Source organism: Hemiscyllium ocellatum, chromosome 1 (genome assembly GCF_020745735.1).
Source record: "Hemiscyllium ocellatum isolate sHemOce1 chromosome 1, sHemOce1.pat.X.cur, whole genome shotgun sequence".
Taxonomy (NCBI): Eukaryota; Metazoa; Chordata; class Chondrichthyes; order Orectolobiformes; family Hemiscylliidae; genus Hemiscyllium; species Hemiscyllium ocellatum.
In genome coordinates, this window is record NC_083401.1 from 30162130 (window position 1) to 30189154 (window position 27025).

At 43.7% G+C, this 27025-nt stretch overlaps 1 protein-coding gene across 2 annotated transcripts in view; it reads right to left on the minus strand.

Annotated features, from left to right (window-relative positions):
• LOC132817921 (transmembrane protein 127) overlaps window positions 1-22442 on the minus strand; it is a 46833-nt gene extending 24391 nt beyond the window's left edge. For both annotated transcript variants that reach the window (XM_060828463.1, XM_060828470.1), the window contains exon 1: window positions 22150-22442. In XM_060828463.1, coding sequence (XP_060684446.1) covers window positions 22150-22336 — 187 coding nt within the window. In that variant the 5' untranslated portion in view covers window positions 22337-22442. The remainder of the gene's footprint in view (window positions 1-22149) is intronic.
• Between the last annotated feature and the right edge of the window lie 4583 nt (window positions 22443-27025).

The following is a 27025-nucleotide window of genomic DNA, read 5'->3' on the forward strand; positions in this document are numbered from 1 at the left end:
CGCCTACACACTTGATGAGAACAAAATCCACAAGCATTCACTCATCTATTACTTATAGTCGGTAGCAGCAGTGTATACCATCATCAAGGTGCACTGCAGAAATTCACAAAACCACCTTCCAAACCCACGACCACTACAAGGTCAGGGGCAGCAGATACATAGGAACACCATAAGACATAGGAGTGGAAGTAAGGCCATTCGGCCCATCGAGTCCACTCCGCCATTCAATCATGGCTGATGGGCATTTCAACTCCACTTACCCGCATTCTCCCCGTGGCCTTTAATTCCTCAAGACATCAAGAATCTATCAATCTCGGCCTTGAAGACATTTAGCTTCCTGGCCTCCACTGCACTCTGCGGCAATGAATTCCACAGGCCCACCACTCTCTGGCTGAAGAAATGTCTCCGCATTTCTGTTCTGAATTGACCCCCTCTAATTTTAAGGCTGTGTCCACGGGTCCTAGTCTCCTCGCCTAATGGAAACAATTTCCTAGCGTCCATTCCGGGGATCATCCGTGTGAATCTCCGCTGGACACGTTCCAGTGCCAGTATGTCCTTCCTGAGGTGTGGGGACCAAAACTGGACACAGTACTCCAAATGGGGCCTAACCAGAACTTTATAAAGTCTCAGTAGCACATCTCTGCTTTTATACTCCAACCCTCTTGAGATAAGTGACAACATTGCATTCGCTTTCTTAATTACGGACTCAAGCTGCATGTTTACCTTTAGAGAATCCTCGACTAGCACTCCCAGATCCCTTTGTACTTTGGCTTTACGAATTTTCTCAATGTTTAGAAAGTAGTCTATGCTTTTATTCTTTTTGCCAAAATGCAAGACCTCGCATTTGCTCACGTTGAATTCCATCAGCCATTTCCTGGGCCACTCTCCCAAACTGTCTAGATCCTTCTGCAGCCTCCCCACTTCCTCTGTACTACCTGCCTGTCCACCTAACTTCGTATCATCGGAAAACTTCGCTAGAATGCCTCCAGTCCCTTCATCCAGATCATTCATATATAATGTGAACAGCTGTGGCCCCAACACTGAACCCTGCGGGACACCATCATCTACCGCCTTCCATGACACTCACCATCCTGACTTGGAAATATATCGTTGTTCCTTCAGGGTTGCTGGGTCAAAGTCTTGACACTCATTAACAGCATTGTGGGTTAATCCACAGCAGAAGGACTGCTGAGGTTCAAAACGACAGCTTAACAGACTGATAAGCAAGGTTAGATCTCACGGAATACAGGGAAAACTAGCCATTTGGATACAGAACGGGCTCAAAGGTAGAAAACAGAGGGTGGTGGTGGAGGGTTGTTTTTCAGACTGGAGGCCTGTGACCAGTGGAGTGCCACAAGGATCTGTGCTGTGCCCTCTACTTTTTATCATTTACATAAATAATTTAGATGCGAGCATAACAGGTACAGTTAGTAAGTTTGCAGATGACCCCAAAATTGGAGGTGTAGTGGACAGCAAAGAGGGTTACCTCAGATTACAACAGGATCTGGACCAGATGGGCCAATGGGCTGAGAAGTGGCAGATGGAGTTTAATTCAGATAAATGTGAGGTGCTGCATTTTGGGAAAGCAAATCTTAGCAGGACTTATACACTTAATGGTAAGGTCCTAGAAAGTGTTGCTGAACAAAGAGCCCTGGGAGTGCAGGTTCATAGCTCCTTGAAAGTGGAGTCGCAGGTAGATAGGATAGTGAAGAAGGCGTTTGGCATGCTTTCCTTTATTGGTCAGAGTATTGAGTACAGGAGTGGGAGGTCATGTTGCGGCTGTACAGGACATTGGTTAGGACATAGGTTGGAATATTGCGTGCAATTCTGGTCTCCTTCCTATCGGAAAAATGTTGTGAAACTTGAAAGTGTTCAGAAAAAATTTACAAGGATGTTGCCTGGGTTGGAGAATTTGAGCTACAGGGAGAGGCTGAACAGGCTGGAGCTGCTTTCCCTGGAGTGTCAGAGACTGAGGGGTGACCTTATAGAGGTTTACAAAATAATGAGGGCATGGATAGGATAAATAGACAAAGTCTTTTCCCTCGGATTGGGGAGTCCAGAACTAGAAGGCATAGGTTTAGGGTGAGAGGGGAAGGATATAAAAGAAACCTAAGGGGCAACCTTTTCACGCAGAGGGTGCTACTTGATTAGAGTAGATTAGATTAGATTAGTTACAGTGTGGAAACAGGCCCTTCAGCCCAACAAGTCCATACCGACCCGCCGAAGCGCAACCCACCCAGACCCATTCCCCTACATTTACCCCTTCACCTCACATTGAATGGAATGAGCTGCCAGAAGAAGTGGTGGAGGGTGGTACAATTGGAACATTTAAGAGGCATTTGGATGGGTATATGAATAGGAAGGGTTTGGAGGGATATGGGCCAGGTGCTGGCAAGTGGGAACTAGATTGGGTTGGGATATCTGGTCGGATGGACGGGTTGGACCGAAGGGTCTGTTTCCATGCTCTACATCTCTATGACTCTATGGCCTTCTTCAAGGCAACTAGGCACAGGCACTAACTGCTGCCCGCCACATCCTGTTAATTAATAAATAAAGAGATGTGCATCCATGACAAAGATTTAATCATTTGTTGAAGGAGATTGTACTTCATTGCATGGCAACTCCAGAAGATACAATCTGAATTATCACAAAATGTGGATGATTCTGGGCACTGAAGATAGAATCTAGATTGCAACATTGTACTATTTACCTTTCTAGAAACTGCTACTTGCTCTGAAACATACTCACAATAATAACTACTCAATTGCTGTTCAGAAGCTACATTTTGGCACAGATGTTACATGATAGGAGAACGCTTCAGGAAATTAGAATGTACTTTTTCAGTGACAGATAGGCTTGTCATTTGATCTAATTTCCTGTTAATGGAATAACAGCAGCAAGAGGAACAATAACAAGTTATATCAGTTCTGCCAAACAGCTTTCTAGATTACCGGAGAGGAACATGTGGTTCTTGGTCAGATTGTCTGAAACACAAAGACCTTCAGAACCGTTTGGGCTTATACTTTGCCTTGCAACATCCCTCCCAAGCTATATGGGCTTCTTTAAAATGATCACAAGGTAGGTACATCCACAATGCCATTAAAAAGGGAGCTCCACGAATTTGGCCCAGTGACAGAGAAAGAACACTGATGTATTTTCAAGTCAAGATGGCGTGTAGCTTGAAGCTGGTGCACTGCTGCCACTGTGCATTGGTTGTGGACGGAGAGAATGTTTAAGATGGTGAATGGGGTTCGAAACAGGAGCTGCACTCACCCAGGCAAGCAGAGAGCACTCCATGTCACTCCTGGCTTGTGCTCTGTAGGTGTGCTTGATTATTTAGGAAACCCAGATTGTATGTTGCAGTGTTTCCAAGAGAAAGTAGTTTTATGATAGTGTGTTTATCAGGTAGTTATTGGGCCAGAGGAGGGCCATTGATGTAGTGGTAATGTTGCTGGATGAGTAATTCAGGGACCCACACTAATGCTATGGGGACACAGGTTCAAGTCTCATTATGGTGGCTGGTGGAATTTAAATTCAATTCATAAAGCTAGCCTCAGTCATGGCAACCAGGCAACTATTACTGGTGGTTGTAAAAACCAAAGTTTTAGAGGCATTTACAGAGGCACATGATCAGGCAGAGAACGGAGGGATATGGAGCATATTCATGGAGATAGGATTAGTTTAGAATTGCATCATGGTCAGCACAGACATGATTGGCTGATAGGCCTGTTGCTGTGCTGTACTGTACTGTTCTAGACTGTAACAGAAGCTCTCAGGGAGCAAGCGGGGGGGGGGGGGGGGGATTTGATTTTGCTTCATGAGGGGAATCAACCTGATCAGCAAAATGGCATCTTTCTGTGCTGTAGATGCCATTGTGGCTCCCAGCCACTGGCATTATCAGCAAGGCTTACATTAGCAACATGAAAATTCCTGTCTAGCTGTTCAGTTGGACTTCAAGAATCTCAGTATTTAAGTAAGAGTTGAGAGTTCTTCCAGGTTCTGTCAAATATACCTCCTGAACTATCACCGGCTATTAAAAAAAAACTCTGAAGTAGCAGCTTGTTAGTCTACTCAATGTAACTGATACAGAATGAAGGTCGCATTCACCCAGTTTAACAACCAGTGAATTCTGAACGTAAGTGATTGATCAGAGATATTTCGACAAAGTGCTCTAATATGGAAACATAGGAGCAGGAGTAGGCAATTCACTCCCTCAAGCCTGTTCTGCTACTTGATATGATCATGGGTAATCTCATATACATCAGATCAACTTTCCTTCCTGCTCTCCATAACCCTTTAACTCCATAACCCTCTCTCCTCCTTAAATCTACTCAATATCCCAGCATCCACCACACAGTAAGGTGGTGAACTCCACTGATTCACAATCTCTTGGGGGAAGTAACCAAACTTTCCCCTTCTTTCCTGAGGCTCCTGAATCCCAGCGAGTTTAAATCCCCTCTGGTAAATCAACCAAGTAACATATTCCACGTGTTCACTCAATTAATAACAGTGATCAGGCCAATCAACAAGTGTATAGGTCATGCAATTTAAAGCAATCCTATTCACAATCAAATCCACAATTTTAACATTTCTGGCTAATGAACTATTTCAAAAATAGCTCTTAGCTTTCTTAAGAACTGCAGTTTCTGATTTTTCAATAAAATACACTCCACATGCCATCTACTTTTGGTGGCATTTCACTCTAAAGTAAGTGTTGCAATAAAGGTAGTTCAACTTGTTTGATCTCAGGAAGTGGGCAGCACTGGCGCGACCACATTTATTGCCCAGCCCTATTCAGACAGAACTGACAGAGTCAATGACATTGTCACATCAGCATTAAACACTGATAAAGATGTTGGCGCAGGTTATACTACTTGCCAATACAATGCTTTCCAAATCTGAGAGACCCTCCATGTGATGTCAGTAAACAACTGCAGAGTGAACAAAGAGTTGCTACTTTTGCAGAGTTTGAATAAATAAACACAGTGCTTTGAGGTTTTAGCTGCTAATGAAAATTCATTGAAAACATTAAGAATCTTAATAGCAAACATCTTTTGTTTACAACGTTTCAAAACGTTAGCAAGCAGGTACAGCAAGTAACCAACTAATAGGAGGTAGTCATTGACCATGAGGTGGATTAAATGCTGAAGTAGGGAGGTTATGCTTCATTTATACAGGACGCTCATAAGCCCACATCTGTAGTACTGTGCACACTATCATTCACCTTATTTTAGGAAGAATTACAGTTGCCATAGCTCCAGAGGACCACAGGGTGCTCTCTCTTTAGAGAAAGGCGACTGGTTTAACCTAAGAGTCACCATGTATCAGAGACGAGGTTGAGAAGGCAGGATCTTTATGGAAACTCTAGCTGGTGCCAGGAATATAAGGAAGAATATAAACACGTCAAAGGCATTTCAGAGAAACTGATAAAATAGTACTTGAAATGGGGAGATTTTGTTATGAGGTAACTACGAGCAGGCCAGGTTTGTAACCATCTGCTGGAGTTTAGAAGGGTAAGGGGTGACTTGACTGCTTTTTTTACATTCACTGATGGGACATGAGCATCGCTGGCTGAGCCAGCATTTAATGCCGTCCCTAGTTGACCTCGAGAAAGTGGTGATCTCCAGCATCTGCAGACTTCATTTTTTACTCGAGAAAGTGGTGTTGAGCTGCCGTCTTGAACTGCTGCAGTGTGTTGTAGGTACACCCACAATTCCCTTATGTCAGGAATTCCAGGAATTTAACTCATCAACAGTGAAGAATGGTGAGTGGCTTGGAGGGGCACATGCAGAGATAGTGTTCCCATGTCTCCTCTGCGCTTGTCCTTCAAGATAGAAGATGGAAATGGCCATGGGTTTGGAAGGTGCTGTTTGTGGATCTTTGAATTTCTGCAGTGTATCTTGTAGATAGTACACACTGCTGCTACTGAGCGTCGGTGGTGGAGATTCTGTATGGTTACGAACGTGATGCCAATCAAGTGGCTGCTTTGTCCTGAATGATAGTTGGAGCTGCACTCATCCAGGCAAGTGGGGAGTATTCCACCACACTCTAACTGGAACCAAGATGGCGCTGTCATGATAGGTAGCATTCAAGCTCATTGGAACCCACCCACTCCAGACCAGCAGCGCTGTTTTCTCTATGTATAGTTCATGTTTATGTCTTCTTCATCTGCAGGTAGAGTGATGTCAGTGGGGTGGGTGGCTGTGGTGTCGGTGGCATGGACTGGGTCTCCTGGTGGTGGTGCCTGCAGCGAAGACTTCTGGCTACAGCACCACAGACGATCGGGGAGGCAGAGGGCCAGATCACTCCTTCAGTGACTAGACAGGAAGATTCTGTGGACCATCCTCCAGTGTCTGCTGGAAGCACCAAATCTCTCTCTCTCTCTCTCTCTATCTTTGAGAAGAAAAGGCACCTTCAAGGAGATTAAGAAACTCTCATCACTCTCCTGTCATGCCACTGAAGTAGAAAATCTACAGTTTGTGTGACGGCTTGCCAGTCCATGCACACACCCAGCATACTGTGGCAGATCTCCGACAGATCTCCAACCTCTCCGTGGAGATAGCCAGAACAGGATTCGGTGCAATCCTCCAACCATCAATGTAATTGGTTCCCGAACCTGTCTGTGCAGTTTGATGACATTATTAATATCCCAGAACAATAGGACAGTCCTCTACCTGGAGCTGACCCATTGCCTGGCCTCTGGCAGTCCTCTGAGCATTTCCTCCTGACCCAGCAGCAGGGATGGGTCACTGAAGAGTCACCAAATTGTACTCCTGAGGTGAAAGTCTCAAAGCTGGAGGATTGTGCGAATGAAAGTCTCCCCGGTGCACTCTCAGGGGGCCCTCCTCAGAACTGATGGCGAAGCTGAGCATTGACGGCACTGACCTCTGCCTTGCTTAGACTCAGTGCTAACAGTGCCTGCATAAGACAGGGAATTAGTTCTGTCAAATGGCTAAAGGATGGACAGGTAGCACAGCCCTTAATTGGACAGTGTACATAAGAACACAATAAACCTCACTGGGTTGGTCACCCAGGGAGTTCTCCACCTGAACAGTGCCCACCTTCTCCAGCCAGCTCCTCACATGGGGGTGTTCGGCCTAATGCCTACCACAGCCCATGCCAGCATTCACCCTGCCTACCTGTCTGCCATGATTTGGTGGTGCTTGTGTTGGACTGGGGTGGGCAAAGTTAAAAATTACACAACACCATGTTGTAGTCCAACAGGTTTATTTGGAAGCACTCGTTTTCGAGGTGCTGTCTCTTCATCAGGTGGTTGTGGAACATGACCATACGACACAGAAACAGCCCTGTCTGTTCCCTTCCAGTCAGGGAGTGGGACATTAAGCCTCGGACCTCTGGGTGACCATCCTCCAAAATGGATTTCAGGACAAGCAACAATGCAAATTCGTTGAGCAAAGGCTAATAGCCAAGTTGAATACCCATGTGGAAAGCCTCAACCAGGACTTTGGGTTCATGTCACACTACAGGTGACCCCATTGCACTCTCTACACACACACACACACACACACACACGCCCATAGGAACTACAGTGACCCGGGTCACTGTCTCTGTACAAGGTGGTACGGCCTGGTTGTGTGGCCTCCTTTGCTGGTCTGGAGAAGAAAACACTGTCATTTTATTCACTAACATCCTGTGAAGGCACTCCCATGAGCTGCTCTTATAGTACACTGACATTTTCCACTAGCTGAAAATGTGTTGCTGGAAAAGCGCAGCAGGTCAGGCAGCATCCAAGGAGCAGGAGAATCGACATTTCGGGCATGAGTCCTTCTTCAGGAAATTCGGGCTCATGCCCGAAATGTCAATTCTCCTGCTCCTTGAATGCTGCCTGATCTGCCGCGCTTTTCCAGCAACACATTTTCAGCTCTGGTCTCCAGCATCTGCAGTCCTCACTTTCTCCTTGAAGATTTTCCATTATAAGCCATTTAACTTGAACTGAGAAATAAATGCTGTCTACCACTGGCGCATCCAACAAATTAATCACTAACAGAGATTCTAAATAAAATATTCAGTGTGTCTAGGTTGAGGCTGAAACCAAGTTGCAAGGGTAAAGCAGCCCATTTAATGTATAGCCTATCCGTCACCCTGAGCCTTCACTCCCTCCACCAGCAGTGCACAGTGGTTGGAGTATGTACCACATTCAAGATGCATTGTAGCAACTTGTCAAGCCTCTGTGGTACAAATATAATGCAAGCACACTCACTCTACCTTTAGGAGGGGACAAGGGCAGCAGATACGTGAGAACACCAACGCCTGCAAATTCTCTTCAAAGCTACTCACCATCCTGACTTGGAAATATATTGCCGTCCCTTCACTGTCGCTGGGTCAAAATTCAGGAATTCCTTCCCTAACACATTGTGGATGAGGCAGCTCACAACCACTTGCTCAAGGATAATTAGGGATGGACCACAAATGGTGACTTTCCAGTAACACCCACAAACCCCATGAAAGAATAAATCATGTTGCAGTCTGTGACTGTTTCTACATTCTACAGTGTCTGGCATTTTCTCAGCAGTATAATTTGGTAATTATTATATTAGATTTTCTTCACAATCTAAGTGGATTGCCTAATTGCACATGTCTTGAGCATACAAATGAGGTTCCAGTCTGTGAGCTCCTTGTTTGCCACAACAAAGTGAGATGTTGTACCCCGTATTGCCATGTGCTCATGGGAAGTTATGAAGGAGTATCATGTGGTCTAGTGCCTTAAAGCAACCAATTGTGGAACGAGTGCTGAATTAACGTCTTAAAAACTACATGGTATTAGAAGATAACTGCTTATTTTCAGTTTTATTCGATCTAATCCGACCCCCATCCACCCAACTGGCAAGATCAGTAAGGCACCAGCACGTAGTCATTCCTCACCCTTAGGCTGAAACCAATGTGCTAGCTGCCCATTTACTCGATTCAGAGGAATGAATGAGAAACCCAACCGAATCTTACCCACACCCATAGCGGGGTACAGTTTCATCTCCAATTACTGGAAATAACCATCTGTGGCCAGCTCTATTTTTTAGTTACTTTTTAGCTCAGGAATAGACTGAAACAACTATTATTTTCTAAAAAGAATTCAGTAAGTGGTGCCAGGCATACCAAGGTGTAAAACAATCCAGTGGGTATTTAAGAATGCAACAATGAAGTGAAAAAAACGAATGAAATAAAACGTATTAACTAAAACCCACACGTCAAATCATGTGGGGATCTTCCCACTTTGTCATCTGTGCAAGAGTTACTGTACCATGACCAAGGTGTTCAAGAAATTTCCAGATGCCAGAGATAAAAGATAACGGTTGTAAGAGTGTTTTGAACAGTAAAGATGCAACTTCAAGGAATCACGCAGCTTTACAATGTACATTCAGACTGATAGCCCTACCAATTATTTTTTCAGGAAATTGTGGGCTCAAACTTTACTACTAGAGTTTCGCACACCAGCTCTGCAGACTGGGCTGATTGCAGTCACCCAATGACTGATGTTAACCCTGGGGCATGGTAGGAAATTTTATAGATCACAAGGTACTCGTTGAATGACAGAGGTGTTTGTTTCCTTTACGGTCTGTTCAATATCCCTCTCTCAAAACCATCACTTACCTCATGATTATTTAATGCCACTCAGGTCTATGGTGTTTAGCCTCCTCGCTTCCGACTTCATCTCGTCCAGGAACATGTTCCTCTATTTATTTCTCCTTCATCTGATTAACTCGCTATGAGCTGCTGAATTTGCTCACATACTCAGAAATGCTGCAATTTAGGGATTTGCACCAATTCATTGTGCTTGAAGTCATTTCGGTCAGAAACATGATTAAGCATTCTATAAATGCCAGCCTTTCCTTCCAAGAAAGTACAAAGTATTCTTGAAACCAGGTGTTATGGTTGCTACATAGAATTCTGCAGACTTTATCAATGGGAAACAAGCCATTCCACCCAACTCAAACAAAAGGTTCCACACAATCAGGTTCACAATATGCAATGGTTTATGTTAGATCAATTATTAAATACAGCATCCTTTGACTCTTAATCATCATCAGCAGGATCAAAAATTGAGTGATTTTTGTTGTGAATTTCCTAGCACAGAGGTAACAAATTAATTGCAGATTCCATATAGGATCATCTAGAACATAGAATTTTATAACACTGCTATTCCTTTTCCAACTCTCTAAACATACATTAGTTTTATTACTTTTCAGTTATAACATTCATGATGATTTTAAAAAAAATTGTTATAGACTTGTACATGACAGAAGGAGGCTATTCAGCCCCTTTTGAAACAGTTCTCTAGCATAATCCCATACCACACTGGGCAGGCACTGGATCTAGCGATAATACCACTGGATTAGTAATCCAGAACCCTGATTTAGTATTTTTGGGGGACATGGGTTTGAATCCCAGCATGCCAGACAGTGAAATCTTAATTCAGTGAAAAAAAAACTTCAAAGCTAAATGGAACCTCTTTTAAAAACATTGGCCATGTTAAGATGCCCATGAGACAGGACTATCCTTCCTGCCATTCTTACCTGGTCTGGCTGACATATGACTTCAGAACCACAGCAATGTGGCTGACTAACTGTGCTCTGGATAATGAGATGAGTACTAAATATTGGTCTAGCCAGAGACATTCACATCCTATAAACAATTGTTTTTTCAAAAAAATTGATAACCTTGCAAAATGGTCGTCTGTCAGTACATATGCAATTTGAAGAAATTCCTATGGAATCTGACTACACAACTCACCACATCTTAACAAAATCTCTTTGTGACAAAGATCTCTCCTTTAGCGCTTTTATTGGTTAGGAATATAGGAACGCTAAGCATGTAAGACTACAGCCAAGTGCTTGGTAATAGGACTAAATGCTTAATGACCAGCACAGAATGGGCTGAAGGGCCTTTTTCTGTGCTGTAAAAGCGCTGTGACTGAGGAGCAAGACTAAACTATTTGGCCTTACAGTTCTGCTCTGCTAATCAATAGGATCTTAGTTGCAATAAATGCAAAATACCGCAGTTGCTGGAGATTTGAAATTTAAACAGATAGTGCTGGAGGAACTCAGCAAGATTGGGAGCTTGTAGAGCAAGGAATGTTATTGTAGATGCACAATACTGTTAGGGAGGGAGTTCGGGATTTTGACCAGCCACAGTGAATGAATGTTGATCTATTTCAAAGCCGGGATGGCGAGTGGCTTACAGGGGAATTTCAGTTGGCGGCATTCCTGTAAATCTGCTGCCCTTGTCCATCCAGATGGAAATCCAGCACCAAACTCATAATGCCCAGAGCAGCCATTCCCCACCCTCCCATTTGCATCAGAAACAAGGATCATATACAGAAGCTAACGCAAATCCCCGGAGAGTTATCACCAGTGCTGCCTTTGCACAATCCTGAAAATACACTGGCAGGATCGACATGCCAATGTGAGTGTTCTGTTGCAGGCCAATACGCTCAGTATTGAGGCACTGGTCACACAGGACCAGTTGTGATGGGTGGGCCACATTGTCTGTATGCCCAACACAAGACTCCCTAAACAACTGCCTCTACTCTGAGCATCAGCAACGGTGAGTGATCATTTGGATAGCACAGGAAATACTACACAGGCATCCTGAAAACTCTCTGATCAAATGCAATGACCTTCACTAACATCCCCCTTATGACCTTATGGTGGAGGGAAGATCAATGATGAAGCTGGTAAGGATGGTTGGGGTCTAGGACACCACCCTGAGGAACTCCTGCAGAGACCTCCTGAAGCTGAGATGACTGACCTCTGACAACCACAACCATTTTCCTATGTGTCCAGTATGACTCCAACCAGCAGAGAGTTTGCCCCATGATACCTGTTGATTCCAGGAGAATGTGAGTACTGCAGGTGCTGGAGAGAGAGTCAAGAGTGTTATGCTGGAAAAGCATAGCAGGTCAGGCAGCATCCGAGGAACAGGAGAATCAACTTTTCGGGCAAAATCCCTTCATCAGGAATGATGCCTCATTTATGATGAATGGCTTTTGCCCAAAACGTCGATTTTCCTGCTCCTCAGATGCTGCCTGATCTGCTGTGCTTTTCCAGCACAATACTTGACCTATTGATTCCAGTTTTACTAGAGTTCTTGATGGCACCCTTGGTCAAATTCAATCACATCATGCCTGATCCATGCACTTGAAGTCTCACTTCTTTCCCTACCTCCTCGAACGATGATGTGGTTCCTGTTGTCTTTAGCTTCCACTCCATCAATCTTTGAAATCAACAAAATATCCTCCCTCCCCTCAAATTTCCACCAGCTCCAAGGTGATGCCAACAACAAACAACTTTCCCTGCCCTCCCTTTCCAATGGAACATTTCTACCTAAATGCAAGCGATGTAGAACATGCTCCTTTAGAGAGTCACACAGCATGGACACAGATCTTTCAGTCCAACTCTTCCATGGTGACCAAGTTTCCTAAACTAGTCTCATTTCCTGGGTTTGACCCATATCCCTCTAAACCTTTCCTACTCATCTCATTATCCAAATGTCTTTTAAATGTTGTAACTGTACCCACATCTACCACTTCTTAGAGTCATAGAGATGTACAGCATGGAAACAAACTCTTCAGTCCAACCCGTCCATGCCGACCCGATATCCCACAACCTTCTGTTTCCAGGATAAGAACGGGCTGACTCCAAACCAGCACATTATATTAGAATTAATACTAGTATTAGTGTTGTTGGATAATATAGGGCAAATAACATGGTTTGAAGCAAGTTTTATACTTTGCATTTGTGTTTCTACTTTGTCTCTTATTATATTTATAAGCCGGACCATTTGGATATTCTGATAGCAGACCATAAGGCATAGAGTCATAGAGATGTACAGCACGGAAACAGACTCTTTGTCCAACTCATCAATGCCAACCAGATATCCCAACCCAATCTAGTCCCACCTGCCAGCACCCGGCCCATATCCCTCCAAACCCTTCCTATTCATATACCCATCCAAATGCCTCTTTAAAGTTGCAATTGTACCAGCCTCCACCACATCCTCTGGCAGCTCATTCCATACAAGTAACACCCACTGTGTGAAAACGTTATCCCTCAGATCCCTTTTAAATCTTTCTCCTCTCACCTTAAAAGTAGTTTTAGAAGATTTAGTAAAGTGGGATCCATACAGAATTTGTAAGTTGGATACAAAATTGTTTCAGTCTGAGAAGGCAGAGTGTAGTTGTGGAAGGCATGATTCTGGCTGGAGGTCTATGACCAGTAGTGTTCTGCAAAGATCAGTGCTGGGACCTCGAACACACAAATGATTTGAATGAAAGTGTAATTGGTGGGTGGCACAGTGGCCCAGGCCTCACAGCGCCAGAGACCTGGGTTCAATTCCCGCCTCAGGCAACTGACTGTGTGGAGTTTGCACGTTCTCCCCGTGTCTGCGTGGGTTTCCTCCCGGTGCTCCAGTTTCCTCCCACAGTCTAAAGATGTGCGGGCCATGTGAATTGGCCATGCCAAATTGCCCGTAGTGTTAGGTGTAGGGATATGTATGGGTTGCACTTCTGTGTGGACTTGTTGGGCCGAAGGGCCTGTTTTCACACTTTAAGTAATCTAATCTAATGGTCTGATGAGTAGGTTTGTAGGCGACACAAAAATTGGTGAAGTTGTGGATAGTGAGGAAGATTGTCAAAGAATACAGATATAGATTCAGTTGATAAGTTAGGCAGATAAATGGCAGTTGGAGTTTAAACCAGCCAAGTGTGAGATGGTGCATTTTGGGAAGTCAAATACAAGAGGAAAGTATATAGTAAACGGCCCGAACCTTATATCCATTGATATGCAGAGGGATCTTGGAGTGCAAATCCAGCTTCCTGAGAACGGCAACACAAGGGAATAAGGTGGTAAAGAAGTTGGGAGGCATGTTTGTCTTTTTTGGTCAGTACATCAAACATAGAACAGTATAGCACAGAACAGGCTCTTCAGCCCACAATGTTGTGCCGGCCATCGATCCTCATGTAAGGTAAATCTAATGTATGAACCCTCAAATTTCTGTGACCATATGCATGTCCAGTAGTCTCTTAAATATCCCCAATGACGTTGCTTCCATATCTGCTGCTGGCAACACATTCCATGCTCTCACAACTCTCTGTGTAAAGAACCTGCTTCTGACATCCCCTCGATACTTTCCGCCAAACAGCTCAAAACTATGACCCCTTGTGTTAGCCGTTTCTGCCCTGGGAAATAGTCTCTGGCTATCAACTCTATCTATGCCTCTCATTAACTTGTAAACCTCAATTAGGTCCCCTCTCTTCCTTCTTTTATCCAATGAAAAAAATCTGAGCTCAGTCAACCCCTCTTCATAAGATAAGCCCTCCATCCAAGCAGCATCCTGGTAAACCTCCTCTGAACCCTCTCCAAAGCATCCATATCTTTCCTATAATAGGGTGACCAGAACTGGACACAGTATTCCAAGTGCAGTCTAACCAAAGATCTATAGAGCTGCAACAAGATCTCACGGCTCTTAAACTCAATCCCCCTGTTAATGAAAGCCAAAACACTATATGTTTTCTTAACAACCCTGTCCACTTGGGTGGCAATTTTAAGGGATCTACATACCTGCACACCAAGATCCCGCTGTTCCTCCACACTGCCAAGAATCCTGTCTTTAATCCTGTGCTCAACTTTCAAGTTCAACCTTCAAAAATGCATCACTTCGCATTTATCCAGGTTGAACTCCATCTGCCACATCTCAGCCCATCTCTGCATCCTGTCAATGTCACGCTGCAGTTGAAAATGTGTTGCTGGTTAAAGCACAGCAAGTTAGGCAGCATCCAAGGAATAGGAATGTCAAGCTGCAGCCTACAACAGTCCTCTATACTGTCAATGACACCTCCAACCTTTGTGTCGTCTGCAAACTTGCTAATTCATCCTTCAATCTCCTCATCCAAATCATTAACAAAAATTATAAAGAGTAGAGGCCCAAGAACAGAGCCTTGTGGAACACTACTCACCACTGTCTTCCAGACAGAATACTTTCCTTCCACTACCACTCGCTGTCTTCTGTTGACCAGCCAATTCTGTATCCAGAGAGCTAAATTTCCCTGCATCCCATTCTTCCTGACCTTCTGAACGAGCCTACCATGGGGAACCTTGTCAAATGCCTTGCTGAAGTCCACATACACCACATCCCTTATCAACTTGTCTAGTAACATCCTCAAAGAACTCAATAAGATTTGTGAGGCATGACCCTCCCCTCACAAATGTGGTGACTGCATTTAATCAAGCCATGCTCTTCCAGATGGTCATAAATCCTTTCTAACATCCTCAGAATCCTTTCTAACAACTTGCAGATGACAGACGTGAGACTGACTGGTCTGCAATTGCCGGGGATTTCCCTATTTCCTTTCTTGAAGAGAGGAATTACATTTGCCTCCCTCCAGTCCTCAGGTACAACTCCGATGGAGAGCGAGGATGCAAAGATCTTCACAAGCGGCGAAGCAATCACATTTCTCGCTTCCCAAAGCAACCGAGGACAAATCTGGTCTGGCCCTGGCAACTTGTCAATCTTAATGTTTGTCAAGATTTTCACATCAGCTTTTTCAATCTCTATCCATTCCAGCATGCACACCTGCTCCTCAATGGTTTCATTCACTACAAGGTCTTTTTCTTTATTTGGAGTATAAGAGTTGAAAAGTCATATTGCAGCTGTATAAAACTTTAGTTAGGCCACATTTGAGTTCTGTGTCAAGTTCTGGTTGCCACACTACAGAAAGGATGTGGAGACTTTGGAGAGGTTCCAAAACAGGTTTATCAGGATATTTCCTGGATTGGCGTGTATTGTAAGGTGAGGTTGGACAAACTTGGATTATTTGGAAATGGAGGATTTGAGCTATAGGGAGAGGTTGAATAAGCTAGGGCTGTTTTCCCTGGAGTGTCAGAGGCTGCCAGGAAGGGAAGGTGGGTTGTTGGGGGAGCGTGGACCTGACCAGGTAGTCACAGAGGGAATGGTCTTTGCGGAAAGTGGAGATATATTTCCCTCCCCACCCCTTTCTGCCTTCCGCAAAGACCGTTCCCTCCGTGACTTCCTAGTCAGGTCCACGCACCCCCCCCCACAACCCACCCTTCCCTCCTGGCACCTTCCCTTTCCATCGCAGGAATTGCAAACCCTGCACCCACACCTCCTCCCTCACCTCCATCCAAGGCCCTAAAGGAGCAGTCCACATCCATCAAAGTTTCACCTACACATCCACCAATGTCAGTTATTATATCTGTTGCTCCCGATGCGGTCTCCTTTACATTGGGGAGACTGGATGCCTCCTAGCCAAGCGCTTCAAGGAACATCTCCGGGACACCCGCACCAATCAACCCCACCGCCCTGTGGCCCAACATTTCAACTCCCCCTCCCACTCTTCTGAGGACATGCAGGTCCTGGGCTCCTCCACTGCCACTCCCTCACCACCCCGACGCCTGAAGGAAGAAAGCTTCATCTTCCGCCTCAGAACACTTTAACCCCAGGGCATCAATGTGGACTTCACCAGTTTCCTCATTTCCCCTCCCCCCACCGTACCCCAGTTCCAACCTTCCAGCTCAGCTCAGTACTGTCGTCATGACCTGTCCTATCTGCCAATCTCCCTTCCCACCTATCCACTCCATCCTCTCCTCTAACCTATCACCTCCATCCCCACCCCCATTCACCTACTGTACTCTTTGCTACCTTCCCCCACCCTCCATAATATGGATGAGGGGACTGGGGGCATTCTAGCGAAGTTTGCCGATGATACGAAGTTAGGTGGACAGGCAGGTAGTACTGAGGAAGTGGGGAGGCTACAGAAGGATCTAGACAGGTTGGGAGAGTGGTCCAGGAAATGGCTGATGGAATTTAACGCGAGCAAGTGCGAGGTCTTGCACTTTGGCAAAAAGAATAAAAGCATAGACTACTTTCTAAATGGTGAGAAAATTAGTAAAGCCAAAGTACAAAGGGATCTGGGAGTGCTAGTCGAGGATTCTCTAAAGGTAAACATGCAGGTTGAGTCCGTGATTAAGAAAGCGAATGCAATGTTGTCTCTTATCTCAAGAGGGTTGGAGTATAAAAGCAGAGATGTGCTACTGAGACTTTATAAAGCTCTGGTTAGGCCCCATTTGGAATACTGTGTCCAGTTTTGGTCCCCACACCTCAGAAAGGACATACTGGCACTGGAACGTGTCCAGCGGAGATTCACACGGATGATCCCTGGAATGGCAGGTCTAACATATGAAGAACGGCTGAGAATCCTGGGATTGTATTCATTGGAGTTTAGAAGATTAAGGGGAGACTTAATAGAGACGTACAAGATAATACATGGCTTGGAAAGGGTGGACGCTAGGAAATTGTTTCCATTAGGCGAGGAGACTAGGAGCCGTGGACACAGACTTAGAATTAGAGGGGGTCAATGCAGAACAGAAATGCGGAGACATTTCTTCAGCCAGAGGGTGGTGGGCCTGTGGAACTCATTGCCACGGAGTGCAGTGGAGGCCGGGACGCTAAATGTCTTCAAGGCCGAGATTGATAGATTCTTGTTGTCTTGAGGAATTAAGGGCTACGGGGAGAACGCTGGTAAATGGAGTTGAAATGCCCATCAGCCATGATTGAATGGTGGAGTGGACTCGATGGGCCGAATGGCCTTACTTCCACTCCTATGTCTTATGGTCTTAGGGTCTTAATACAGCCAAGGCAAAGTAAAGTTCTCTCTAACTCAGCTACCAACCACCAAGCAGCAAACTGTATTTCAAATGGTGTAAAAATTTACTTTCTCTGCACCAGCTTTGTGATAATCCCAATTAAATTACCCAATTTAGGGCAGCTTTGACAAAGGGTCAGTTAGACACGAAACGTCAGCTCTTTTCTCTCCTTACAGGTGCTGCCAGACCTGCTGAGATTTTCCAGCATTTTCTCTTTTGGTTAGGGCAGCTTTATGTTTTTGCCAAACATCCCTTGTGGTTGGAGGGTTCCTAGGCAACGACGGTTGGAGGAAGAGTGCCTCATCTTCCGACTAGGAACCCTCCAACCACAAGGGATGAACTCAGATTTCTCCAGATTCCTCATTTCCCCTCCCCCCACCTTGTCTCAGTCAAATCCCTCTAACTCAGCACCGTCTTCCTAACCTGCAATCTTCTTCCTGACCTCTCCGCCCCCACTGCACTCCGGCCTATCACCCTCACCTTGACCTCCTTCCACCTATCGCATCTCCATCGCCCCTCCCCCAAGTCCCTCCTCCCTACCTTTTATCTTAGCCTGCTGGACACACTTTCCTCATTCCTGAAGAAAGGCTTATGCCTGAAACATCGAATCTCCTGTTCCTTGGATGCTGCCTGACCTGCTGCGCTTTTCCAGCAACACATTTTCAGCTCGGATCAATATCTCCCAAATGTGCCCCTAGGGCTGTTGAGAATGATCTGAAATTGCAAAGAGCTAAATGTGCAAATGCTTCATGCAGAATAGTGCACAATCTAATTGTTTTCAATGTTAGAAAGGGAGGGTCCTTTCCCAGCCTGAAGAAATTACATATTCAGCTGTTCTGTTGATGTTACTCATGACAGAGGAATGAGAGGAAACTTTATCAAAACATAAGATTCTTTGGAGGTCTGAAAGGGTTCCTGTCAAGAACTTGTTTCCTTCCCATTGTGGGAGAGGAGCGGATCAGAGGACAGAGTAATTGGTCAACCATTTAAAACAGAAATAAGGAGGATATCTTTCTTTCGAAGAGGTGTGAATCTGTGGAATTCTTGATCATAGAGAACTCTCAAGGATGGGTCATTAACTATTAGGTTGAGAGGCAGGTTTCTAATTAATAAGGGAATCAAGGATTATAGGAATAAAACAGGAAAATGGAGTTGAGGATTATCAGGTCAGCCATGACCTCCGTGAATACTGGAGCAGATCCATGGACTGAACGAATGGCCTATTTCTGCTCCGACATCTTATGGTCGAAGAAGGAGCCTGTTCAATTGACATCCCACCACCAACACAACAAACGTGTTCGTACAAATGTTGTATAGGGATCTGGGGAAAAATCTAGAGATTGACACTAAGTAAGAGCCAGACTAGATAAGATAAGCTGGTGTATGCATGGCGAATTGAAAGACTCCTCCTGCACCATAATAATTCTGTGACTCATGTGAACTCACAATAGTCTCTTGACAGCATGTTCCATCTCTGCAATCTTTACCACCTAGAAGAAGGGTAGGAGATCCTGGGAACACCAACACCTGCCGATTCCTCCAAATCATCCCTCATCCTAACTTAGAAATATATCACTATTCCTTCAGTAACACTAAGTCAAAATCCTGGAATTCCTTTTCTAACATTACTGTCGGTGTTCCTAGATCCCAAGGACTGCTCCAGATCAGGGAGGCAGCTCACCAGCATTATCTTGAGGACATTTAGGGATGGACAATAAATGCTGGCACAGCCAGTGACACCCATTTCCTGTGAAGACATTTCAAAAACATTACAAACCCAGAAGGAACGTGGTAGTGAATGAAACTCAGAGGAGTGACAGCATTAGTCTGGGGAAGAAAATGCACTAAAATAAACTCGTGTGGAATCATGGAGCAATTGATAAAAAATGAGGAAGGTTTCTGAAATCAGAGGAATGTTAACAAGCAGGATCTTTGAACTAGGAAGAATGAAGGTTGTCGAGTTTTGATTTAACAGAAGATATTAAAGGCAAACAAGAAGTTGCAAGCACAGATTAGGCTCAAGGGAGCAGAAGGTGAGAACTCACATACACAGCACGGAAACTTTAAGCCCAATTAGTCTCTTCTGCTGTTTATGTGACAATGATCTTTTCTCATCTTTTGACAGGTGTAACAATATTCTCTAATCTTTTCTCATCTGAATCTACCACATTATCCATTTATTCCATTCTCCATCACATGCTGGTCTAGCTTCTCCTCCATCATAACAATACATTTCTATTGGTTTCAATCACTCAACGTGATACCAGTTCCACATTCTCTCCAATCTTTGGGTGAAGTAGTTTCTTTCGGAATCCTGATTACACATTTTGTGGTACAATGTTAGACTGATGACCTCTCGCTATCATCTCCTCAGAGGAAATAGTCTCATTCTAAACCTTTCCAAATTTAAAGGTCTATCAAGTAGAACCAAAAGCAGAAATACTCTGGAAGTGAAAAATATTTCAGTTTCAGCAATCAATGCAATGGAGATATGAAGTCATTTTCTAAACAGCAGGCAATGACCAGTAGGGTACAGCAGGGATCAGTATTGGCAATAGGACCCCCCAGACATTCACAACATCTGTGAATAAGGTTAGGGTCAGATTTAGATGAAGGAACGAAGTACAATATCTCAAAATTTCCAGATGACACAAAGCTGATTGTAAGGATGAACTGTGAAGAGGATGCACAGATGTTGCAGCGTGATTTGAGTATGTGTGCAAATACATGTCAGTACAATATGAATAGGTGTGGGGCTATTCAGTTTGATAGTAAAACTTGGAAGGCAGATGCCTGAATGACTGTAATTTGAGTGAAGAGATTGTTCAAAAAGACCTGGGTGCTTTCTTCCACCAGACATTGAAAGTTAGCACACAGGTGTAGCAGGGGCTAAAGAAGGTAAACTGCATGTTGGCCTTCATGAGGATTTGAGATCATCCCCAAGGATGTCTTGCTGCAATTACACAGGGCATCGGTGAGGCCACACCTGGAACACTGCATGCAGTTTTGGCCTCCTTATCCAAGGATGTTCTTACTATAGAGGGGATACAGCGATGCTTTACTAAATTGATTCCTGAGATAACAGGACTGACTTATGAGGAGAGATTGAATCCAATTGGATTAGAGTCACTGGAGTTTAGAAGAATGAGAGAGTAATCTCATAGCTAACTGTAAAATTCTAACAGTGCTAGCCAGGTTAGATGTAGGATGGATGTTCCCAATGATGGTGGAGTCCAGAATCAGGGATCCTAACTTAAGTGCTTTTAGGACTGGAATGAGGAGAAATTTATTCAACAGAGGTTGGTGAATTTATGGAATTCACTGTCACAGAAAGTGGTCGAGGCCAAAATATTGTGTTTTCAAGGAGGTAAATATAGCTCTCGTGGTGAACGGATCAACAATATGGGGGAGCAGGGGATTAAGGGTATTGAGTTCGATGATCAGTCATTATCAAATAGAATGGCAGAGCAAGCCTGAGGGGTCACGTGACCTGTTCCTGCTCCAGCTCCAATCTTCTATATGTTTCTGTGCAGCAAGATCACTTCAGGGTCAAAATAATGAATTAAATAAAAAGTGGGATGAGAACACAGAAATTTTGTTATTAACTCAAAGCCACAATTCAGGCCTTACTCCAGGTGCTGAGCTTTGGTGGTTATCTTGAATGGGGTGCTATCTTTTGGATGGAACATTAACCGAAATCTAACCTTTCGGTTTCCATATTGTTAACTTGAAAAAGAGCAACCTGATTCTTTCAGAGTCCTGGTCTTTACGGATCTCTCAGCAACCTCATTAAAACGGTATATTGCCTGGTATTTATACTACTGTTGGTAGGATTGTGCTATGTGAGAACTTGCTGGTTGTCTTTCTGGTCAAACCTACTTCATGAACTTTGAACTTCTGGGTAACCTGAAGTGTTGAGAGGTACTCCAAAAATGTAACCTCTCAATTTATTCAACTTCTTAATTTTTGATTTGAATAATTGAACTTTGATCATTGATGACCTATTTTCGGTGTCCTATTTTCCTGGTACAAGTTACTTTCGCTTCCCAATGTTAACGAGGAAGGGAGTGGGAGAACTGGCGGTCATGTTTACAAAGCCCATGGGAGCATTGCAAGTTCTCCGGAAATGCATGTCCTTTGCAAAGTATAACCAGAATCTTTTCAGTTGTCAGAAACCCTTACTACTTCAAACTAAAAGTAAATAGCTTTCTGTCTGAGTAGAAACTGCCTTCGTTTTGCAAATATAGCGAACCTCTGAAGAATATCAAATTCCCATGTGATGTTTGTTTTCTTTGCAAAGGGCTGTTTTAGAACCTTTTTGCTGTGTACTTATAGAAAATGTTACGGATAAAGTATATTTTTGAAACTGACACCGACTCCCCAGATACCATCACCTCTCCCCCCCCCCCCCCACCCCACCTTGCATTCTCTTCCCCCTCCTGACACTTTGATTCGTGCTCAGTGAATTAAATACCTGCTGTGAGGTTTCCCTGCAGGTGGACCACATAAGCCACTCCGTAGATTTGCGGAGAGGTGCCGTTCAGGGCGACCTGGAACCAGTTGGGGTCGGCCACAGCCGTACACAGTGCCACCACCGAGAAGCACTGAGTGACAGCGGCCGGTAGGTTGCGGTTCTGTGGGGCCCGGAATCTACTTTCCATGCCCGCCCTCCCGACGGTGACAGCTCGGAGCAAAGGGAAAGGGAGAGAGAGAGAGAGAAAATTCACATTACACAGGGCTGGCTTCTCCAGCTCCCTACCCTGACGTGCTCACTGCGTCGCCGTGATGACACACAAAGGATGATTAACTCTTTGAGAAACTGAGCTTGCACTATCTTCACCAAACTGAGAGAGGTCCCTCAGTCTGACATTTAATTAATGCTTAATATTTTCGCGGGGCTAATTTTATCCATTGGCTTTGCCCAATGTCACTGTCACTAAACAGCTGAAGATCAATAAGAAACCTTATAAATTCAATTTCTGTCTTCACGTCCATTAGGGATCCTCTTTTCAAGGATTTGGTTCGGGAGGGAGAACTGATTGTACATTTTTGCACTTGAGGTTCTCAGGGTTAGGTCCTGGACCATTCAGAGCCGAGGAAGCAATGAGAGGATGAGGCTGCAAACTGGACTGAGGTGGGGGGGGGGGCACAGTTGGAGTGTCACTTCCTCGTCCTCTTCAACCCGCTGCTTTATTTTTAATTCATTTCCACCCACGAACTCGTCTTCACCTTGGAAGTCAGCCAGCCTAGGGCTTTCAGGTATTCTTGTGGGGGGTTCTTCCTTTTTACACAGAGCGTGTCAGCGTGAAATTCTGCCGAGTGAGACCTAGAATTGATGATGAGAAGCTACGAGGTGGCTTCTGTACGAGTGTTTGAACCGTTAACTTAAAAAAAACACAATTGCACTGATGCTGCAAGTGGAATCTATCTTTCCACATCACATTTGCACTAAAATCGAAATTCTGTGTAAGTATTAGTTACGTGACCTTCAGAGTAGGTTTAAGGGCATTATCGTAACACTGCCTCTTGTTCATGAAATGCCAGATTTCGGAATGGGATACACCCTATCCCCAATATTTGCAGAGGGCTTGAGTTTCAGATTTCCAGCGTCTAAAGTACTGAAGAAATTCAGCGGATCTGGCCACAAATGTGGGGGAGAAACTGAAGAGAGATGCAAAGCTGATAGGCTGTATACAGCAGAAAACCCCAGGAAGGAGCAAGTGGAACAGAAAGGAATGTCAGAGGAAGGGTGGAATTAGAGATCATAGGTTTCACAGAGCAAAAGGCAACGTGTGTGGTAATGATGGTGGATAATAGAGGGCCAGAGTAGGTGTTAATGGCAGAGCATAGGTCAGATCTAAGCAAAATCAGAGCCAAGATTCTTTAGGGGTGGGGGTAGAGGCAGGGAAATAAAATTGAGGACAAAATTCATTTTCTCATATTCTTCAACTCAATAAGCTTGTAATGCATTTCACTAGAACACTGCTCATGGCCTAGAACAGGTGTGTGTAAGGATGCTGTACTGAAATAGCAAATGACAGCAAGATCAGGGTCATGCACGTGGTCTGTCTAGAGGTGTTCCACAAAGCAGTCAGCCAGTCTGTGTTTGGTCTTGACAATATACAGCAGACCACATTGTGAACAATAAATACAGTAGACTAGACTGAAAGAATCTTAACACTGCTTCACTTGGAAGGATTAACTTCAGTGGCATCCAACTTTTTTTTTTAAGGTTGCCCCCCTAGTTCTAGACTGGCCATCAGGGGAAAAATCTCCCAGTGTCCATCCTGTAAGTATTCTGCAGGATCAAATGAGCTCATTTGTCATTCTTCAAAACTCTAGAGAATACAGACCCAATTTGCCCAGTCTTTCTTCCCATTATATTACATCTACCATGTCCTTGCCTATTCACTGAGCCAGTCCAAATCTTCCTAAAGTGGTTTTACATCTTCCTCGTAACACATTCCTGCTTATTGTATTTTCCACAAATTTGGAAATATATATATTATATTTTTTCAAATCATTGATAGTAAAGTAAGAATGACCTATTTATTCCTATTTATTTTCCATCTGTTCAGCAATCATTAACTTATGCCAGCTCCTCACCTCCTACCTCGTGATTCGATCTTTCTAACCTGCCTCCTGTGGGGCCTTTATCAAAGCCTTCTGAAAATCAAAGTCCATCAAGGGTCCTTCCTAGTCGTGTCCCTCCCTCTGAGTGATCAGAAAATATCAACTATGTCCATCAATTGTCCCCCATCAATTCTGTTGGTAACATCTTCAACAAACTCCTAACAATTTTTACAAACATGATTTGCCTTGTGCAAATCCATGCTGAATATGCTTAATCCGATCAACCAATTTGTCCCATTCTTTACAATGCATTTAAGCGTTTTTTTCCTACTACTAATGTAAGGCTAGCAGGTTTGTAGCTTCTTGTTTTTTTTTCTCTCTCTTCAACAGACTTTCCCTATAGTCAACTCTTAACCACTCTGGAATGTAGAACATCAGATCCTTGAGATTTATCAACTTTCAGCCCTGTTAATTACAATCTTCTTACTAATACTAATTTCCTTCAATTCCTCATTCTACCCAGCCACTTGGATCTCTATTTCTGAAAGATTTCTGGCAAGTTCCTGGTGAAACAATATTTAGCTTCTCTGCTGTTTCTCTATTCCCCATTTTAAATTCTCCTGACTCTGCCTTTAATGGAAATATATTCATGTTAGCCAAACCTTGTTTACTGTACCTATAGAAACTTTTACAGTCAATCCTTGTGTTTGTTGTTAGATTGTATTAATGTTCCATTCTGCATTTCCTGATTAGTTTCTTGGTTATCCTTTGTCATATTATATTAATCTTTCAATCTTCAAAATTACTGCTACTTCTGGTAACTTTATAGGTCTTTCCCTGTAATCTTATGCAATCCTGACCTTCCTTTATTGGGTATGGTTGGCTGACCTTTTTTAATATTTTTATTGAGAAAAAAATGACTTTATAAAAATAAAATTACAACAATAAACCAACAACATTACTCTATATAAAAATTTTAAAAAGAATTTTAAAAAAACAATATAAACCAAATTATACTCATTTCCAAGATAAACAGGCCAGTAGAAGTAATAGATAAATAAGTAAATAACACTGCTCAGCACAACGAAACAATAGCTCCCGACCTTTGAGAGCAATGAATATTACACCCACGTTTATTCCAAAATCTTCCTCTCTGGGTACCAACTTCTCTAAATCAGATTGTCATGGCTACAGAAAAGCCCTAATTAAAATGGCAGACAAATCTGCATCAAGGCAATTCAAAAAGGGCTGCCATGTTTTATAAAAATGTTCAGCTTTTTGGTGCACCATATTTGCCAGAAAGTCCACGGGGATATGTTCCATGATTAGCTTATGCCAACAAGCTGGCCCGGGATGGGGGTTTCAAACACCCAACACATCAAAATGTTTTTCCTCACGCAGAAAGTAAGGATATTAACAAGTTTTCTCCCATGAATATCTGAAGACGACAAACTGGGCAGTCCCAGGAGAAGAGAGATCGAGTCCATCTTAACTTTGGTCCCCAAGAACCTCTCAATTACACCTGCCACGGCACTTCAGTACATACGAAGCCTGTGGCAGGACCACAGACAGTGAGTGAGAAAACCAGTACTTGTTTTATACTTGGGGCACACTGAGAATACTCCCGCCTTAAATTTCGAGGGACAGTCTGGGGCCAGATGGACCATATGGAGAATCTTCAACTGCATGGCATGGGTCCTATTACAGACCAAAATCCTCCTCGCATTTTCACTAATATCCTCCCATGTCTCAGAGGAGATCACACCTCCTAACTCTCTCCCAAACTGACCTTTCTTAAACTTTTGCACCTTAAGGAATGTGTAGTCATTGGAAGTCATGCAGTAGTTCTTTAAATACTATTACCTATGTACAGCCATGCACCTTGGCCTCATGTCTTCATAATTTCCCTAATTCACATTTAACACCCTTGCATTAGATTGAACTACCTTCGTTTCAAACGTAAGGTGGTATCCCGACAGTACAGAAAGAGGCTCATCAAGTCTGAATCAACTGTCCAAAGGGCATACCACTCACACTCGCCCAATCCCCTAACCCTGCATTTACAATAGCTAATCCTCCTAAGCTGCACATCCCTGACACTACATGCCAATTTAATGTGGCAAATCTGCTTAACCTACATATCTTTGGACTTTTGGAGGAAACTGGAGCACCCAGACAGTCACCCAAGGCTAGAATCAAACCCAGGTCTCTGGCACTGTGAGGCAGCAGTGCTAATGACTGTGCCACCATTCCACCTAGTTCTATTATACTGTGGTCACTCTTTACTAAAGATTCTTTTGCAACAAATTAATTATTCCCTTTCATTGCCTAATACTAAATCTAAAATAGTATGTCCTCAAGTTGCCTCAACATATTGCTCTCAAAAACTATCCCTCACACACTCCAGAAACTCATCCTCCGTTGTTTTAATGTTCAGTTGATTTAACCAGTCAATGTGCAGATTGAACTCACCCATACTCTCTCATTCCTAATTAATACCATGCTGTTTCATAGTTTCAGCCAAACTGATTTCATACATTGTTCTTCTAATTAAAGATTCTCCCTTACTAATGAACTGATCCTAGCCTTTATTATCAGTGCAACTTCTTTTTTGCCTTCCTAAACATTGACAATCTTTGAATGCTCAGTTCCCAGTACTGGTCATCGCGTAGCCATGATCTGGAATGACAATTAGATCATACCACGTGTTTCTATTCATGTCTTTAGATCATCTACCTCGTTGCATGCATTCAGATAGTGCCACTTTGTCTTTCTGA